This window comes from Loxodonta africana, chromosome 15 (genome assembly GCF_030014295.1).
Source record: "Loxodonta africana isolate mLoxAfr1 chromosome 15, mLoxAfr1.hap2, whole genome shotgun sequence".
Lineage (NCBI taxonomy): Eukaryota > Metazoa > Chordata > Mammalia > Proboscidea > Elephantidae > Loxodonta > Loxodonta africana.
In genome coordinates this window covers 43,139,184-43,158,968 of record NC_087356.1, presented here as the reverse complement: position 1 = coordinate 43,158,968, position 19,785 = coordinate 43,139,184, and the positions used below count along the sequence as shown (strand labels likewise).

Sequence of the window (19,785 nt, the reverse complement as noted above, 5' to 3'; positions counted from 1 at the left end):
AAAGAGAAGGAGCTGGGGTGGGGAGGAGTCATTTATGTACCCATGATGACCACATATCATCACCAACGATTATGCTTAATCTACTCTGTATACTAAGGGCCACAACAGAAAAGAAAGACAATGCAGAAGATGACGTCCTTTTGAGATATTTCCGAGGTGGAATCCCTAGATTTCCAGATTTTCTGTTTCCCTCTTTTGGTTTTACATGCACTCCCTGAGAACGGCCCCACGTGCTTTTCCCTCCCGCCAATGGGAACGCGAGGAGAAGCGGCAGGCGTCAGCTTTGCCACCACAGCTGGCAGCCAGCGGAGCCCAGCAAGAGGCGGAGGGGGCGGAGCAAACGGGGAGGCAGGGCTAAGGGCCCGAGGGGGAGGGAGGTGACCCACGCAAGCGCAATAGTGCGCCTCGCCGCCATGGCGTCGGCACCGCCCAGTCACCAGGCGGTGGTGGCGGCGACTTCCCCTCAGGAAGGGCCGTCTCCGCCTCCTGCCTGTACCCCGCCTGCTCGGCGGCGGAGGCGGCGGCAGCGGCAGCGGTTGTTCCTGCCTCTCCGCCACCTCCACCCCGGCCTAGCTCCCGGCTGGCGGCGTTGGCGGGGAGGGGGACAGTAGTTGTAGACGCCCGCCCCTGCCTCAGAGAAGGTGAGTTCCCGCCGGCGGCGGGGGCGCCCCGTCTCAGCCCGTCGACTCCGCGGCCCAGCCCTCCGGGCGCGCCCGAGTGGACGAAATGGCCGACGTCGGCTCCCCTCCACGCCCCGGGAAGGGGCGCCAGGGCTCCGGAGGAGTGTGGAGGGAAACGGGGAGCTGAGGCGTGAGTGGGGAGCCAGGCGGCCAGGCGGACGTCTGTGGGTCTGAGTGTCAGGGAACTCAAGAGATCGAGGGGACGAGACAGGCGACAGCAGGCCCGAGGCGGGAGCCGAGGAAACCTCCGTCTGGTGGAGTCAACATTCTGGAAAAGTGGAGACTTCCCGTAGGATCCTTAGGAGAGGTGGAGTTAGGGCTTGGAGGAGAGTAGGAAGTAGCTCAGGGAGCCCTGGTGGCGCAGTGGCTAAGCGCTGGGCTGCTGACCGAAAGGTCGGCGGTTCAGCCAGCAGCGGCCGCCGGAGAGAAGAGTGTGGCGGTCTGCTTCCGTGAGGACGTACAGCCCTGGAAGCCCTGTGGGGCAGCCCTGCTGGGCGCTATAGGGTCGCTAGGAGTCAGAATCAACTCCACGGCAACGGGTTTGGTAGGAAGTAGCTTTACAGCTGCGGGGGCCCTCGGAGGAAGAGGCTTTGGGGAATCACGTCGGAGAACTTTCCTTGACTCCCTCCCGGAAGCCCTGGCCGGGTGAAACAAGCGTCTGAGTTTCCTAAACCAAAAAAAAAAAAACCCAAACCCAGTGCCCTGGAGTCGATTCCGACTCATAGCGACCCTGTGGGCCCACTTGAATCATGGTGTGTGAGTTTTAAGGCGAATCTGCCAACGCTTTTTCCCTGACATATTTTTTTCTTGACCATCTCTGAGGTGTTTGAGCGCTCCCAAAGTATAATATTATATAGCTGCGAACAGCCTGCTTTTTGCTAACCGTGCATTAAGGCTTTAAAGCAGTTTTGGAAATTATTTTAGATGGTGGTACTTGATCCAGCCGCAAAGGATCTCAGTAAAACATTCATGCATCTTAAATTTCGTAATTAATTTTTAATATTTGCTGTGTTGCCTTATGTTGTCTTTTGTCTCCAGAGTGAGAGAGAGTGGAAGCCAGCATACTGTAGAATAATAATTCCTGGAGGGATAATCATAGATAACACTTCATTTTCACCCGCTTACATGATAAATTGTATTCTTGTGTGCTATTCCATAATCTTTTACACCTTTCCCTTTGGAGGCATGGCAAAACAGCAAATGTAATAAATCTTTTAAAACTTTATAAGCACTTTATAAATCCCATTCACTAAAAATGGAAGTTAGAATTTCACTGCATCAAGATGATGTTCTCTTAAGTCTCTTAACGAAGACAACCTTTGGAAAACTAGCTTTGGTGTCTTCAGTCAGCCTGGGTTAGTACGATTGTTCGGAAATAAAAAATAAAATCTCCTGGATTTTTGTTTTTATATGAAACTGCCTGCTCGTCAGCAGCAATTAAGCCTGAGCAGTTTATAGGTGTCAAGACTGCAATTCAATTTGGCTCTTATGGCCAGATCACAGGAAGATTTGGAACCAACTTCTCATGGAAAAAACGGCTTTTTGCCAGATTCAGCATTTTTTTTTCTTTGATTGTTTTTGAATATGTGTAATTATTAAAGATGTTAAAAGATCTCAGTTCACACAATGCTAGCAGTAACCTTCCTATACCACTTCAAGGTGGTAAAATGAGAATACTAGAAAAGGAAGATTCTGGTACTAGCTTCTACATGGCCCTGAGCAAATCAAACCGCCTGGACTTGGGTTTTATCATCTTTGGGGTGGGGAGGTTCAACTAGTCCACTAGTGATTTTGCCCCTCAAGGGACATTTGGCAATGTCTGGCAACATTTGTTGTCACCACTGGGGGGCAGGAGGTATGCCATTGGCATCTAGTGGCTTGAGGCAAGGGTTACTGCAAAGATCCTGGGGTGCCCAGGATAGCCCCTCACAACAATTATCCCACCCAAAATGTCGATAGTGCCAAAGTTAAGAAACCCTGGACTAATCAAACTCAGGTCCCTTACAGCTTTAAATTTTTGACTGATTTTGCATTTCCATGTTGATATTCATGGCTGAGTACTAGAATGACAATTCATAAAAAATAACAAACATTAATCTTAACCTTTGAGTTGAGAGTTGAGACTGTTCACTAGGATTTGAAGAACAAGGTATAATTGTTCTTCAAAAAAATTACCTCTTGTCGTCTACTTCCGGTAAATACCTTTCATTAACTGTTCAGTCAACTTCTCACTTAACAAATGGTAAAATTTTACGTATTATATCCTTTAACACTATGAGGATTCAATGTATTTTTAGTTTAGATGTTTGTAAAAGCTCTAAATAATTGCGTTATAATAGTAGGTAAACAAGAAAAGGGAAAAAAACACGTTGCTTGATACTTTGTCGGTATCTTTCTTTAAAAAGACCTGTTAGGAGATTCCTCCATAAAGGTATCAAGGAACTGTCATACTTTCAGTTATTAAAATTCCACCCTCACTTTCCAGACCCTGACAGGACCATTAAAAGTGATTCGAAGAGCATCTGCCGATCCCTTTTTACCGACAGCTATAGCACCCTTATGAGTCTGTCCTCTGTATTGGTCTTAGCAATGAGCAGATTTCAATAAGGATTAGAGATTGGCAAGCAGGGAAGAAATAGAAGCTGAGAGGTTACAAATAGGAAATTGAGAAACTCAGTCACAGAAAAAGAAATACCAAGGGGCCACACTATATGAAAAGAAATACACATACTTAAAATTTATGATCAAGGTGTCATAAGATTTTCCAGGACACTTTGTAATTCATTCAGTGAAGTTTCTCAGATATTTTTGACAGTTAAAAAATGAATGTTCACCAAATAATGATATCCCTGAGTAATCATAGTAAAAACAGAACAGCAACAAACAAAAAAAACTTTATCTACCTAGGTATTCCTTTTAAGGAAAAAAAAAATTTATTTAATGGACTTAATTTTAGACTGAAGGACATTTCTGACTCTTTACTGAATTGTTAATTCATTTATATAGCAATTGCCTAAAAATACTTGCCCTTGTTTCCATGATATTAAATAGATTCAAGTCAAATGGCAGTAAGAAAATCTAACTCATAGCCCTTCTTACACATTTATCCAAAAAACATTGAGCTCCTGCTGTGTACCAGGTAGTGTGCTCAGTACTGCGGGTATACAGATGAGTTAGGCACAACCTTTTTAAAGACCCCAGTGCTTGGTAGTTCAATTAGGGGAAAAAAAACAAAGTGGGAATTAGTTTTAAATATGGATTATTCAGACTTCTGTAGTACACAAGCATAATCCCTGAGTTAGCTAGCTACAGAGTAGTTACGATTATTGACGTTCAAAGGCTTAGTTTAAATAAAGACAAATTTAATATTAAATATGTAACTAGTACTCTTAAGTGATTTTGTTCATTCATTTGTATTTTGTGATTGGACATATGCCATAGTAAGTACTTAGTTATTTTTGTGATGGTCGTATTAGTAAAATTGCTATAATTTAACACACTCATAGGTCAGATAGTAACCCCCTTTCCTAAAAAGGAGAGGTTGACGACTAGCATTATAGCTAAGAGTATTTATGATGCTGACAGGTGTAGGACTGCATTTAAGATGCGTTTAAGATACAATCAAGATCTCTGAAAACTTCTTAAATGGGGTTTGACCTTCAGGGGCAAAAAGGGATAAAGCAGCGTGCTTTGGCAGAGATGACAGAATTGGTTACCTAAAAAAAAAACTAAAAAACCTAGTCCCCTGTAATTCAGTGCCATGCTCTGCTTCATCTTTTCCAAGATTATGATGGTGTTAAAAGGTTGCAGAACTTCCTGAGAACAGGACCAGGCAGCGATGTTCATTCTTACTGCTTCTCTTCAACATTTTTTCTGAAAGCCATACGATAAGACAAGAAAAAGAAAAGGTGTACAGATTGGCAAAGAAGAAATAAAACTGACTTTATTTGCAGATGATATGATCATCTATATCGAAAATCCCAAGAAATCTAGAAAAAAGACTACTAGAATAATAGTTTATTTAATGAAGCCACAAAGTACAAAGTCAATATACAATCACATAAAAGACTTATGAATAACTTTTAACAAAATACACTAGGAACTTTATAACATTGCTGAGAGAAATTGAAGATGCAAATAATGGAGAGAAAAAATGTCCCCTAACACATTCATAGTGAATTAAAGTATTTGGACCATTTTGTTAACTTAGTACATTTATTGGAAGGGAAGAAAACAGCTGTTTACACCTGAAACAACCAAACTAACATTCTAAGTTTGCCCAAAAAATTTTGTTCTTCGAAGATTAAAGACATTTAATAAATCATTATGCTGTATTATATTTAAGTGCTATGTCAACACAAATCAAATAATGTGCTGTGAAGCATGAAGATTTTTATTAAATTTTTCACTTAAATTCAGTTTATTTAGTAAACCTGAAACTTTTTAAAAACATATTTCATATTATGCAATAGTTGAATTCAGGTTTTGCTTTTTCTAAGAGTGGCCAGAATGGAACAGATTCTCTCTGACAAGTTTAGAATTAAGAAAAGCAAACTAGTTCTTAGTATGTCATTAAGATTTATATGTTGTTTTCAGACAACATTTGAAAACAGTGGTTGGTGTGCAGTGTTTTTATTTAACTTACACAATGGCAGTACATATTTTTACTGCAGTACATATAAAAGATCAATACAGCTATCGAGTAACTTGCAGGGTTTCATTTCTCCAAAATGAAAGAATCCATGTTCCTCCTTTCCACTGTGATCGTTTTCCTTCCTAAAAGTAAATGACCAGGTAAATGGCGTCATTGATGTTCACCCATAAGTAGGTTTGTGGTGTATATGTGGTATCAATAGGAACATCAAATCTTCTCAACTTTTTCCAAAATTTTTAGAAGGTACATCTAAAAAAATACTCTAGATGAGTTTCAGTCACCGTGACAAGCTGTATTTCCTGCTTAGGACCTAATCCAAAACCAAATCCATTGCCATTGAGTTAATTCCGGCTTATGGTGACCCTATAGGACAGAGTAGAACTTCCCCATAGGGTTTTCAAGGCTATAAATCTTCACAGAAGCAGACTGCCACATCTTTCTCCTTGGGGGATGCTGGTGGGTTTGAACTGCCAACCTTTTGGTTAACAACTGAGTGCTTAGCTACTGCACCGTCGGGGCTACTTTAGGACCTATACCAGCCTGTTAAATAGCTAAGATCCCAAGGTGTTTCCGCTTACTACCACATACTCTTGGGTATAAACATAATACCAAATTATAAAGACATTAACACAAGTGGTAAACCTTAAAAGAGTTCAAAATCAGCAATCAGGAAAGACTAGGATGAGATTTTTTAAAAAATAATCCCTCTAGTTGTAAGTTAGCTTGAAATCAAAAAGTGAAATACTCCTTCCAGGCACCCCTATCCGGTTAACGGAAAACCTTTATTTGGCTTTCTGTGGTTACTAACATCAGTATGTCTGTTAAGTAGATGAAATCCTGAATAACAAAATAGCCCGTTTACCCATACAGCTCTTCCTGTGTGCCATGTACTCCTCTAAACCCTGCATACATTTTCTTTAAGCCTCACAACAACTTTTTTATGTGTATCCGTATTTTAAAGATGAAGAATCTGAGGCACAGAGGTTGCACAGCTTGTAAGTGGCGCAACTGACTGCAGAGTCCCTAGTTCCATGTGACTTCAAGAACAGTGAGGTAGTTAAATGACAGGCAGTAGTTAGTTCTACATAGGTGTCTTGGCCTTGTTAGGTAGATGATCTTTCGGGAAACGAACCCAACATTTCAAAATCTGGCTTAACAAAATAAGGTAAACATTTCTTTTTCCCAAAAATTCGTTGTCTTTAAGCTCCTAGTATACTTCATAAGGAGCTCTGGTGGCGCAGTGGTTAGGCTGCTAACTGAAAGGTTGGCGGTTCAAACCTATCAGCTGCTCCGTGGGAGAAAAGACCTGGCTATCTGCTTCTGTAAAGATTACAGCCTTGGAAACGATATGGAACAGTTCTGCTCTGTCCTATAGGGTCGTGAGTTGGAAAGGTCTTGACAGCACACACAACAACAACAGTACCCTTTATTAAGGTGTGCTTTACTTAAACCAACAAAGTGTACAATTCAGTGAGTTTTTGACAGACGTATACTCCCATAAAATCACCATCATAAGCAAAATACTAAATATTTCTATCATGCCCCTTTGCAGTCCACCCCTCCCTCCACCCTCAAGCAGCTACTGATCTGCCTTCTGTTACTATAGATTTGTTTGCATTTCTATAAATTTGTATAAATGAAATCATCCAGTAGATACTTTTTTGTGTCTGGCTCTTTTCACTAACCGTGGTGTTTTTGAGATTCATCCGTGTTGTGTGTGTTGCTAGTTCCTCTTTATTGCTCAGTAATTCCATTGTATGGATATACCACATTTTGTTTATCCATTCACCTGTTGATAGACATGATGATTTTTTTTGGGTGGGGGGGCTACTACAAATAAAGCTGCTGTGCATATTCATATACAAGTCTTTGGATATATGTTTTCACTGTTCTTGGGCAAATACATAGGAGTGAAATGACTAGATCATATAATAGATGTGCTTTTTTAAATATATTATTCTTTAATTTTAGACCATAGGCACTAGACATTCTCCCACAAATACCTTTGGCACATTTGACTTATCACTGAGCAAACACCAGTTATGCCTGTATCTTGGGATGGGGCAACAGGAACAGAAAACTCACCAACTTTATTAATTTCTCCCCCACCAGCTTTTTCATTAGGCTGGCAATGAGCTTGGAATGAATTCATAAGCATTGCTTCCTCTATTGCCTTTCCAATAAATGGCTGTCACCTGTATAGGTTTAAGGCGGGCTTGAGTAGGACCTTCCGGAGACTCTTCTGTTTGATGTGCTTCTTGATTAGATCTGGTGTTGCCTCAAGTGTTCTTCGTGGCTCTTTATCAAGCGGTGCAAATTTTGTTATTGTAAATTCCAAGTGAAAGTTCAATCGCTTTTGTTGCAGGGGAATTACAGTTTGTCAGATATCTCCTGAAACTGAACTGTTAGGCTTCTAAAGTTTAGAATGCTTCCTGTTTTGCATGTTTTTGTGTTAAAGCACCGTAACAAGAATTATGCCCATTACTCATTAAAAACTTGGTTCTTCCTGACATTTTCATCCCTAGCAAGCTCTGTGCTTCCTTATATTGTATTTCCATTTAATGATTCTCACAATATTTGCCCTTTTCTTGTATAGATTCAGCAATATTGAATCTTGTAGAGCTGTGCTGCCCAACAGGGTAGCCACTAGCCTCATACAGTTATTTAAGTTTAAATTAATTAAATTTGAAAATTCACTTCCTCTAGTCAAATTTGAAGTGCTCAATAGCTACATGAGGCAAGTGGCTACTGTATTGGGCAGCACAGATATAGAACTTTCTATCTAGATGTACTTTTTAAGTCCTTTTTGAAGGATGCTCTTTTAAGAAATTGTCTAACTTTTATAAAGTGGTTTTACCGTTTTACATTCTAACCAGCAATGTATGTGAATTCCAGTTGCTCCCCGTCCATACTGACACTTGGTTATTTTCAGTCCTTGTAATTTTAGCCATTCTTTTAGTGAGGTGGCACAGTGGTTAAGAGCTCAGGCTGCTAAGCCAAAGATCAGCAGTTCAAATCCAGCAGCTGCTCCTTGGAAACCCTGTGGGGTAGTTCTACTCTGTCCTGTAGGTCGCTATGAGTCACAATCAACTTGATGGCGAAGGGTTTGGTTTTGGGAGGAGTTTAGTGAGGGGTTAATAGTTTCTTCTTGTGGTTTTAATTCACATTTGCTTGATGTCTAGTATCTTTTCATGTGTTTATTGTCCATTTGTATGTATTTTCTGAAGTGTCTATTCAAATGTTTTGCCTGTTTTTAATTGGGTTGTCTTATTGAGTCGTAAGAGTTCTTTATGTACTCTAGATAGAAGTCCTTTGTCTGATATGTATTATGTGGACATTTTCTCCCAGTCTGTGGTTTTCTTAATGGAGAGATGGGTAAGGTCTAGATATCAGGAAATGTTTTGGTTTTCAAAAAGGGAAGAAATGGATTCCAGAATATAGTCTGAGAAGTTTTGTATCAGAAAGGCAGCCTGGCATAATGGTTAATAGCACATTCTGGAAATATTTACTGTGACCATAGATATATTCCTTAGCCTTTTTGTGCCTCCGTTTACTCTTCTATAAAATATGGATTATAATAGGACTTACCTCTTAGGGTTGTTAAAAAGATAAAATTAGTTACTAATAAGTGCTTAAAACTGTACCTGGTACACAGGCCAATGCTGTGTAACAGTTACAGATCAGATTATTAGTAGGTGGCTTGCGAGTGTGATACTCTGCAGTGAACATAAAATGACAGTGTGGATTTACTGAAAGCACAAGTCATGCCATGCTTTCTTTTATGAAAGATCAACTGGCAGATAAAGGAATATTGTGAACCCGTATTTCTTCAGTGAAGACACTCAGATTCTCAGGGGTTTTTGAGGTATTCAGCAATACCAGGTATGCCAGGAAATATTTGAAGTTCAGTGGCACATCTTCCTGAGTAATTTTATTCAAATATTAAATAAAGACATTTTGCATAAAATGAATGTTTTAAGACTAGAGTTCAAGAAATTCATGAGTTTTTAAGGAACTCCTGGCACACAGTCGGCACTCAGTAAATGTTCATCTTGTTTTCCTTCCCTGTCCTTTCCTGCAGTACCCACCATGGTACCTTGAAGCAAACTCAATAAATAGTGATGAAGTTTAACAAAGCCCGAAGCCATGGAGAACTTGAACTAAGTAATGTATGGGAGTTGAAAAATGAAGGGATAGCTATGAAAGAACATTATGAAGTTAAAATTGACATAATTTAGGATTTCCTGGGGGAGGAAATGGCTGAGATTTTGAGCTTAGGGATGTGATGAAATTAAATAAAGATAAAGAGCTGCATGAGTGAAGGAGTTAAAGGTAACCTCAAGCTCCTGACCTCAGTGTCAGCTTAGAACCTTGACTTAAGAATGGGAAATCTGGTATTAAAGGTTGAGCTGGGAGGGATATGATTGTTTTATCTTAAGATATCTTGAGCCGCTAAATGACTAGCCTTCATCTTCTTAAACTTTCTATCTGTAATTAAGTTTTGGTTGTCACCAAAAGATATTGTTTACCTGTTCTTATTGAAGATTTTTAAAGGAAAAGTCAATACCACACCACCATTGGGTATGTCAAGTTTAGTTTGAAGATACCAGTATAACTTTTAAGTTAAATTTTTACCACATTTTTAATTAACAATTTTTTTTTACAAAAAGTAAAATAATACAGACATGTACAGGGAGCAAAATTCAATGTTTTCCCTACCCCTGTTCTAATCTCTGGTGGCATAGTGGTTAAGTGCTACAGCTGCTAACCAACGGGTCGACAGTTCGAATTCACCGGGTGCTCCTTGGAAACGCTATGGGCAGTTCTACTCTGCCCTATAGGGTCGCTATGAGTCGGGATCGACTCAACAGCACTGGGTTTGGTTTTTGGTTTTGGGTTCTAATCCCATTTCCCAGTGGTAACTAACCACTGTTGAGTTTGTATATATTTTTTTCAGATTTTTTTCTATGAATATGCAGTTAACACAAGATCAGACTGTCAATTAGATGCACACAAATCAGAAATATTACCTGATATCAAGTTTTTCTAATTATTTCAGGATTACAGGTAGTCAAGAGGCTCAAATATCACAACATGTCAGCATTCTCTGTAATTGTGTTCATGTCCCATTTCCAGTACTCTAGTTTCCCTGTACCCTTATGTTCTCATCTTTTTTTCCCCCCACTGTACTTTAAATGAAGGTTTACAGTCCAATCTAGCTTCCCATTAAACAATTAATATACATACTGTTTTGTGACCAACCCTATGACATGTCAACACTCTCCCCTTCTCGACCTTAGATTCCCCATTACCACCTTTCTGTCCCCTCCTGCCTTCTAGTCCTTGCCCCTGGGCTGGCATGCCCATTTAGACTCATTTTGTTTTATGGGCCTGTGTAATCTTTGGCTGAAGGGCAAACCTCAGTAGTGACTTCAGTACTGAGCTAAAAGGGTGTCCAGGGGCTGTACTATCAGAGTTTTGCTGTTTTTGTTTGTTTGCTTGTTTGTTTTTGAGTTAGAATTTTGTTCTACATTTTTCTCTAGCTCTGTCCCGGACCCTGTGTTGTAATCTCTGTCAGAGCAGTTGGTGGTGGTAGCTGGGCACCATCTAGTTGTGCTGGACTCAATCTGGTGGAGTCTGTAGTATTGTGGTCCATTAGTCCCTTGAACTAACCTTTCAGAATCAGGTGACTATCTTAAAAGAGACTACATTTCTTGAAATTGTGTACTGTAAAACATAAAATGCCAAGGCTGACTTTCTTAGCTTAGCCTTTTAATGCTGGTATCCCAGACCAGTCTACTACTAGTACCCCAGTAGCTGTTTCTTCAGAATGGTATTTTCTGGCCTTATCATGCTAAATAAATACATATTGCCATATTAAATATTAGTGGCTTACTAAATGTTTTCATTAGTAAAAAGATATTACGGTAGCCTTGCAAGTAAATTAAGGAAATTTCAGTTTTGAGATGGCGTATGAAATGGTATCTAGGTAAAGATTGAAAATATTAAATGTTTAATATGTTGTATCTGTTTTATTAATAGATATCATGTTGAATGAACAAAGATTGAACTTTTTACAGATACCTTTTATAAGGTATATATATGTGGAGTAGTGCTACAGTACACGACGGCTCTGGGTGGGGCTACAGTTTGAGTCACAAAGGATTTTATGAGAGAGACTGAAAATAAAGTGAATGTGCCTTAAAGCAGCTTTTTATTTTTTTCTCTTTATTGTGCTTTAAGTGAAAGTTTATAATTCAAGTTAGTTTCTCATACAAAAACTTACACATTGTTATGTGACCCTAGTTGCTCTCCCTGTGTGAGAGCACACTCCTACTCTCCACCGTGTATTACCCTTGTCCATTCAACCAGCTCCTGTCCCCATCTGCCTTCTCATCTCACCTCTGGAAAGGAGATGCCCACATAGTCTCATGTATCTACTTGAGCCAAGATGCACACTCCTTACCAGTATCATTTTATGTCTTACAGCCCAGAAAGAGTTGGCTTTGAAAATGGTTTTAGTTTGGGGCTAACAGAGTCCAGGGGCTATGTCCTCTGGGGCCCCTCCAGCCTCACTCAGACCATTAAGTCTGGTCTTTTTACTACTTGAGTTCTGCATCCCACTTTTCTCCTGCTCCATCAGGGATTCTCTGTTGTGTTCTCTGTCAGGGCAGTCATTGGTGGTAGCTGGGCACCATCTAGTTCTTCCAGTCTCAGGCTGATGGAGACTCCGGTTTATGTGGCCCGTTCTGTCTCTTGTGCTCATATTTTCCTTTTGTCTTTGGTGTTCTTCATTCTCCTTTGCTCCAGGTGGGTTGAGACCAATTGATGTATCTTAGATGGCCACTTGCTAGCTTTTAAGACCCCAGGCTTAAAGCAGCTTTTTAAATGTAGCAGGTAAAGTTCATAAATGCATCTTATTTAATCCTTATAAGAACCCTGTGAAGGAGATGGTATGTTTTGTTTGTGTGTGTGTGTGTGTTGTCCTTTTGATGGATGAGGAGGAGGCTAACTCAGAGAAGGGAAATAACTTGTTGAGTTACATCAGGATTTAAACTCAGGTCTTCCTAACTCCAAAGTTCATTTTCTTTTCTTCACACCATTCTGCCTTCCACTGTATCTAGAAAGCGACTACAACTTGATCCTTGTAGTCAGTATAGGGAGACATTATGAAGCTTGGGCAGGAAATTATTAATAGTAACCAAGGGATATTGTAGATCCTCAGAGCCTTCTTTTACAGTGGGCGAAGGCTATTAACATAATATGCAACAGTCTTACACTTGACTTAGCCATTTTTTTAGACACAGGACTGTAGAATGCTAGGGCTAGAGGGGAAATATTTAGTGGTCTTGTTTCCTTAGTTTATAGATGAAGAAACTGAGATCCAGAGGAGTAGTAATTCTCCCTGGGTAGTCACGGGTATGACTAAGCCTGAGAGTGAGATCTGATTCCCTCTCCAGTGTTCTTTCCCTTTATATGGTGTTGTCTCTCATTTCTGCAGCATTCCTGTATAATGGTGCCCTAGAGAAAGACCAGTAGTTATTCCCCACTCTGTGCTTTTCATAATCTGAGACCTGAATGAGCTGCTAGAGCTCTTTCATCTTTGATATCTGGGATACCAAAAGTACTAGACACCTTTACATAACTGAAACATAATGCTTGCTGTACTGTTTTAGATAATTCATCTAGTCTTCCCATTACTAATCTTATTGGCAACAGCATTTTAGTTCTTACGTGGTTGAGGTAAAAGTACTGTAATTGCAGTCATGTGTTGACCTTGGATTGAGAGGTTTTAGATTTAAGTCTCAGCTTCACCATTAACACTGGGAAATAACTTTTACCTCTCTGAGTAGGTAACTTGCAGAATGGGAGTGGTGTTCCCTTCCATAGCTGTGAGAATTCAGTGAAATCAACTATTTGAGTGTGCCTAATACATTCTCACTCCCCAGAGCCCAAAGATCTCGGGTTAGTGAAAGACAACCAAGGGGTTCTGTAATACTTGAGATGCATAATCCCAAACTTTTATGGGATTATAAAGTAGTGTTCAGTGTGGAAGATACAAGAAAATAGAAATCTCTAATAATTGTGCTCAGATAATGTTTGTTTGCCTTCTTCCTACGCCCACATCTTGGTTATTCTTAGTGGTTGGTTATAAATCTATTCAGATTATTAGCTTTAACCTTTAAGAGTTTATTCATTCCCTCACTTAAAAGAAATTTGGAGATACACAGTACAAGGCTATTGAGACAGATCTTTGACAGATCTGTCAGGAATCCAGGCGTTTTCCTTCCTCAAGGTCCCCTCATGTTCCACGATGACTGTTTGAACTCCAGCCACGGTGCCGTAGTCATCTAGTGCTGCTATAACAGAAATACCACAAGTGGATGGCTTTAACAAAGAAAATTTAGCTTCTCTCAGTCAGGTAGGCTACAAGTTCAAATTTAGGGCATCAGCTTGAGGGGAAGTCTTTCTCTCTCTGTTGGCTCTTGACGAAGGCCCTCGTCATCAATCTTCCCTTGATCTGAGAGCCTCTCAGCATAAGAACCTCTGGTCCAAAGGACACACTCTGCTCCCGGCGCTGCTTTCTTTGTGGTATGAGGGGCCTGTCTCTGCTTGCTTCTGTCTTTTATACGTCAAAGGAGACAAGCTCAAAACACAGTCCAATCTTGTAGATTCAGCCCAGCCTCATTAACATAACTCTAGCCTATCCCACCTCGTTGACGACATAGAGGTACGATTTATAACACATAGGAAAATCACATCAGATGACAAACTGGTGGACAGTCACACGATACTGGGAATAATGGCCTAGCCAAATTGATACACATATTTTTGGGGGACACAGCTCAGTCCATGACATGTGGCATCTTCATTCCAGCTGCAAGACCCTCCTGGAAGTCCTACACAGCACTTCAGCTTTCTGATTATTGGCCAGGATTTATTCACACAGTCACATCTGGCTTTAAGAATGGCTAGAAAATAGAGTGTTTTAACTGGGCACATTGCCCAGAGTTGTTAATAATAAGGAAGAAGATAAGCATCTTGGGAGGTAGGTGGTAGTTTCTGTCACAAACAAGAACATAAAAATTACTGTCTTCTAAATTGTGTCACTCTGCTGAAGCTGATACATTAATTTGAAAGCAATCCGCACTCTATTCTTAAACTTTTCCTTCAGACCAAATATGTTAAAACTCAGGAGTGCCACCTTCAAATTCAGAGGTGTAAATTTGAGGTCACTTTTGTTCTTGAAAAAAGAAAATATTATTTATTTTTCCAAAGCAAAAACCTGCTCAAAAAGTAGGCTTCATTTTCAAACTTAACGGAAAACAAAATGGTAAGAAAATAAAAACGGATTTTATGAATTTTCAGATGATTGCTCTGTGTTGATGTTATAATTCTAAAATATGAGTTATTTAATCTGTGTAACAAAACTGTGCTTGATTTCAGGAGAATGGGAGTGGAGTATTAGACAAAAATAGATTTTATCATCTCTGCATCGTGATTTTTGGCTCCCTGGTTGGTTACTGCACAGTCTCACCGTGTGGGAAGTTCAGCTGAAAAACTGAAGCAGTTAATGAGCAAATATGAGGTTTCTCCACCAAGTTCTCAGCCTGATAAGGGTAAGGTTTCGTTCATATCTTTATCAAACTCTGCCATCCATTTTGTACTGGGGAGACTTTCACTTTGAGGCAATAACTTGATTATTGCTCTTCAGTTTATTAAATTCAATTTAAAGCTAGTGATTTCGTATTCTACTATAAAGTCACAACAACAGCCAACCTTAGTTTTGTCTGTTTCTAATCAAATCATAAAATCACCACCCCTCTTGGCAACTGTCCCTGTTCTTTCAGTCTTTCTTTCTATCACATAATCTTGTGTATTTCTGGATCAGTGTCTTTACCATAATATTTTCCTACTATAACTATAGATTTTTAAAAAGAGTGGATTTCCTTTTAGCATTCTATTTAAGGGTACCACCATCATCAGCCGGTAGTCATTGACAACTTACCTTGTGCCAGATCCCAAGGACACAGTGCCGTAAAACTCATTGCCTCTTCCCTCCCCCCAGTACAGTTGAATTACCAGAGGACATGAGTGACCTGACCCAGTGTAGCCTGAAATGGCAGGATGCACCCTGGAAAATCCAGCTTACATTTTGAAAAGGAGGAAAACCGAAAGCTTGTGTGGTGCTAGAACAAGTACTAAGATGATTATGGCCCTGAATCAGTAATGTAACACAGTGCTACAAACTCTGACACTTTGGAAATTACATCTGGCACGGAACAGGCACCAATGTGGCATGCTACCCTTTTTCCCATTACAAATCCAAGTGGCAGCATCACCCACTGAAGCCGTGTCGTGGGAGGCATCGTTAAAATTTGTTTTCTTAATGAAGCAAAAATGACTTTTCAATATTTTTGAGGTCTTCATTGAGATATAACATAAAGTTTGCCCATTTAAAGTGTGTATAATTCATTGGTTTTTAGTATAGTCATTGAACTGTGCAACCATCAGCGCACTCTAAGTATATTACCCCAAAAAGAAACTCCATACCCATTAGCAGTCACTGTCCATTTTCTCTTCCACCCTCACCCCACCCCCAGCCCTAGGGAATCATCTACTTTCTGTTTCTGTAGATTTGCCTATTCTGGGCACTTCATCTAAGTGGAATCATACAAATGTGTGGTCTTTTGTGACTGACTTCTCTCACTTGGCATAATGTTTTCAAGGTTCGTCTATATGATAGCATGTATAAGTACTTCATTCCTTTTTATTGCTGAATAATATTCAATTGTATGAATATGTAACATTTTATTCATCAGTTTGGTAGACATTTGGGTTGTTTTACTTTTTGTCTATTATGACTAGTGGTCCTATGAACATCCATGCGCAAGTTTTTGTAGGGACGTATGGTTTCACTTCTCATGTATGAAATCATTACCACAGTCGAGGTAGCAAACTTATCCATCATCCCAAAAAGTTTCCTTGTGCCCTTAATTCCTCCCTCCCACCTCCCCCTTCCCATGTCCTCAAGCCACCACTGTCACTGTAAATTAGTGTGCATTTTCTAGAGTTTTATGCAAGTGGAATCACAGAGTATGTATTCTTTTGTCAGGCTTCTTTCACTCAGCATAATTATTTTGAGATTCATCCATGTTGTTGTGTGTATCAGTAGTTCATTCCTTTTTATCACTGGTAGTATTCCATTGTGTCATTATACCGCAATTTATCCATTCACCTGTCAATGGACAGTCTGGGCTATTAAATAAAACTGCCATGAACGTTCGTGTACAATCTTTGAATGAGCATGTATTTCTTTTTCTCTTTTTGAGTAAATACCTGGGAGTGGAATGACTAGATCATATGGCAGGTGTATGTTTAGCTTGTTAAGAAACTGCCAAACTGTTTGCCAAGTGGTTGTACCATTTTATATTCCCACCATCAGTGTATGATTGCCCCACATCCTCACCATCACTTGGTATTCTCAGCCCTTAATTTCATTCTAGTGAGTTCATGGTGGTATCTCATTGTGGTTTTAACTTACGTTTAGTTGATGACTAATGATATTGAGCATTTTTTCATGTGCTTATTGACCATTTGTATATATTCTTGCCTGAACTGTGCAGATCTTTTGCCCATATTTAATCAAAGTGTAGTCCTTCCGTTACATCATTTTTATTCTAGTCAGGATTGTAGATACTATTTAGCTAAGGAGCTAATTTTCTGATTTACCAAATTAGGCTTCATTTACAATTTCTTTTGTTTCCAGAAAAGCTAAGTGATCATTAGTGACTTGAGAGTTCTGTCAGGCTTAATTTGTTTCTGTTAAAGAGAAGAAATAGCCCATTTGACCCGGGCTATGCTGCCTCCTTAATTTCAGTGATAATATAGATCACTACAAATATCTAGGGCATCACCATCTCATGGTAAACACATTTGCTGCTGTGTTTGTACTTATCCAAGATTTGAGGTAGGGGAAAAAAATCAGAAATGGCCCTCCCCCTCTCCAAAAAAAAAAAACTCTAGCTAAAATTTTTGAAACTTTTCCCTACGTCAGTCCTACCCCCTTTCAGCTTTCACCTCCATTTCCTCCCTTAACCCTGTCGCTGTTGCTTCAGTGGTAGAGACAACAAACCTGAGGGCATTCTAGAATGCTTTCTCACCAATCAGAAGTAGGAGAATGAAATCCAAGCCCTGGATAGAAGATCCAGAACTCTGTTCCCTCATCTTCCCTCGTGCCCTATTCCTAAGTGTAGATTTCATCTCATAGCTGAATCTCTAATTCTGTCCAGTATTTCAAACCATTTTACCAACATCCTATTATTACTGAGCCTTACAGTACTTTAGTCAGGTGAGTATGTACATTGATTTTATTTCACTTGAGTAAACTCAAGATTCTAAAGATCAAATTACTTCTCTGCAGTTCTGTTATTTCCCTTAGAAAACCAAATACAAGGAAATGATTAATAAGTACTTTAGAAATTATGTGAACATTCAGATAGATCACACACCATGGATGAGTGGCTCTAGCCACACATTCTCCATGCCTTACGTTTTTAGCCCTACAGCAGCATCCAACATGTCAGCTCTTTTCTGCCCATCTCCCTCTTTTCATCCCACTCTGAGAGACTTTTTTCATTTTTGTTTTAAATAAAGTTACTTGTGAATGGCTTGGGAGATACTTGGCCATCCTGTTGCTTCTTTTTGGCATATAATGTCATATTTAATTTTTATGCTGATGTTCACTTTTTAATTTGTCTGAGCTTCGTTTTTGTCCTTTGAAGCTCTTTTAATGAGCAAAAGAAATATTCAAAATAATCTCTTTAAGAATTTTCCCGCATCTTGTCCACAGAGAATCCCTTGTTGTGAACCTAATGAAGCATTCAAAGAAGACATATGACTCTTTCCAAGATGAACTCGAAGATTATATTAAAGTGCAGAAAGCCAGAGGCTTAGAGCCAAAGACTTGTTTCAGAAAGATGAGAGAGGACTATTTGGAAACCTTTGGGTACGAAGAAGAGGTTGATTCCAGACCCAGATATAGAATGTCTGATCAAAGACTCCCATCTGAAACTGTCCAGACTTACCCAAGGTCATACAATATTCCGCAAACATTGGTAAACCAGTTACCTCAGCACCTACCAGCTCATGATAGCAGACTGAGACTAGACTCTCCAAGCTGTTGTCAACTCACCAGGGACTATTCCTCAGAAAAACCAGTACCCCTGAACCGTAGTCAGCAAGAATATAATTATGGCTCATACAGTGGAGAATCTGCAGTTTACAAGCACCTCTCCTCAGAAAACAGTACCAGTGTCTATCAAGCCAGTCATAAACAGATACATCAGAAGAGAAAAAGGCACCCTGAGGAAGGCAGAGAAAAAGCAGAGGAGGAGCGGCCCAAACATAAGAAGAAAAAAAGTTGTGAGGAGATGGATTTAGACAAACACCAGAGCATCCGAAGAAAGAAAGCAGAGGTGGAAACAGTCAGTGTCAGTACAGAAAAGCTTAAGAATCGAAAGGAGAAGAAAAGCCGAGAAGTATCTTCTAAGAAAGAGGAACGTAAGCGTAGAAAAGAGAAAAAGGATCAAGGCCAAGAAAGGACAGAGGAGGAAATGCTGTGGGACCAGTCTATCCTTGGATTTTGAAGCTGTTTAGTTGGTTATCCTGAGATTGAATTGAAAAAAATAGTTGAGTAGTTTGGTCTCACAAGGTTCATGTTCATATCCCTTATATGAACAGGTACTTTAACCTCTAACAAAGGCCACCTGAATGGAAAGTATTTAGTATGCTTTATTCCCCAACACAGAAATTGCTTTTCCATACTTTTTAAAAGCATCATTACATTTTTTTTTAATATATAATCTCCCTTAATGAGAATGGCTCTGCTTTTTATTCATCAGATTGCTATGATAGTGGAGTTATTTTCCCTTTGGAGATCATTTACTTTAAACTGGAGGATTCATAGGCTTTGCAGAATCTATTTCTTGGTTGGGTTTGCTTTGGTTTTAGTGGGATACTTTTTGGTTTTCTCTGTGAAGCAATTTAGAATGATTATTTCCTTTGTTAGCTCTAACTTGCTGTGTATTTCCTAGGCTGGAAATTGGAAAATGAAATGTATTATAATAATAAGCTTAGATTAAATATAGTTTTAAAAGTTTTCAAAGAGTCCTGATGCAAATCAGCATTTATTCTGGAAATGTTTATAATAAAGTGTTCTAATTTCCACATGTTGTTGCCTGTGTCAATGATCTGTTCCCATCCAATGATGATTTTATTTTGGGAGTGGGAAAGCAATAACTTGTACTCAGGAGGCCAGATCTTTTTTGGGTAGGTCAGATTTTAAAAGTTGTATGAATTCCTTATCTGCTATATCTTACTAACAGATTTGAACCCAGTTTTTAGGATAGAAATCTATGACTGATCACAATTTTTCCAAATAGCTGGAAG

General features: G+C 39.6%; 1 protein-coding gene across 1 annotated transcript; it reads left to right on the top strand.

The window, feature by feature from the left end:
* The first annotated feature begins 500 nt into the window (after nt 1–500).
* Nucleotides 501–19,555, top strand: KRCC1 (lysine rich coiled-coil 1). Its single transcript, XM_003420419.4, has 3 exons — nt 501–641; nt 14,782–14,954; nt 18,188–19,555. The coding sequence occupies exon 3, from the start codon at nt 18,210–18,212 to the stop codon at nt 18,981–18,983; it is 774 nt and encodes a 257-aa protein (XP_003420467.1). The 5' UTR covers nt 501–641; nt 14,782–14,954; nt 18,188–18,209; the 3' UTR covers nt 18,984–19,555.
* Nucleotides 19,556–19,785: the final 230 nt, after the last annotated feature.

Coding starts and splice junctions, on each gene's coding strand:
- KRCC1 (XM_003420419.4), top strand. CDS start 18,210: ATGAAGCATTCAAAGAAGACATATGACTCTTTCCAAGATGAACTCGAA.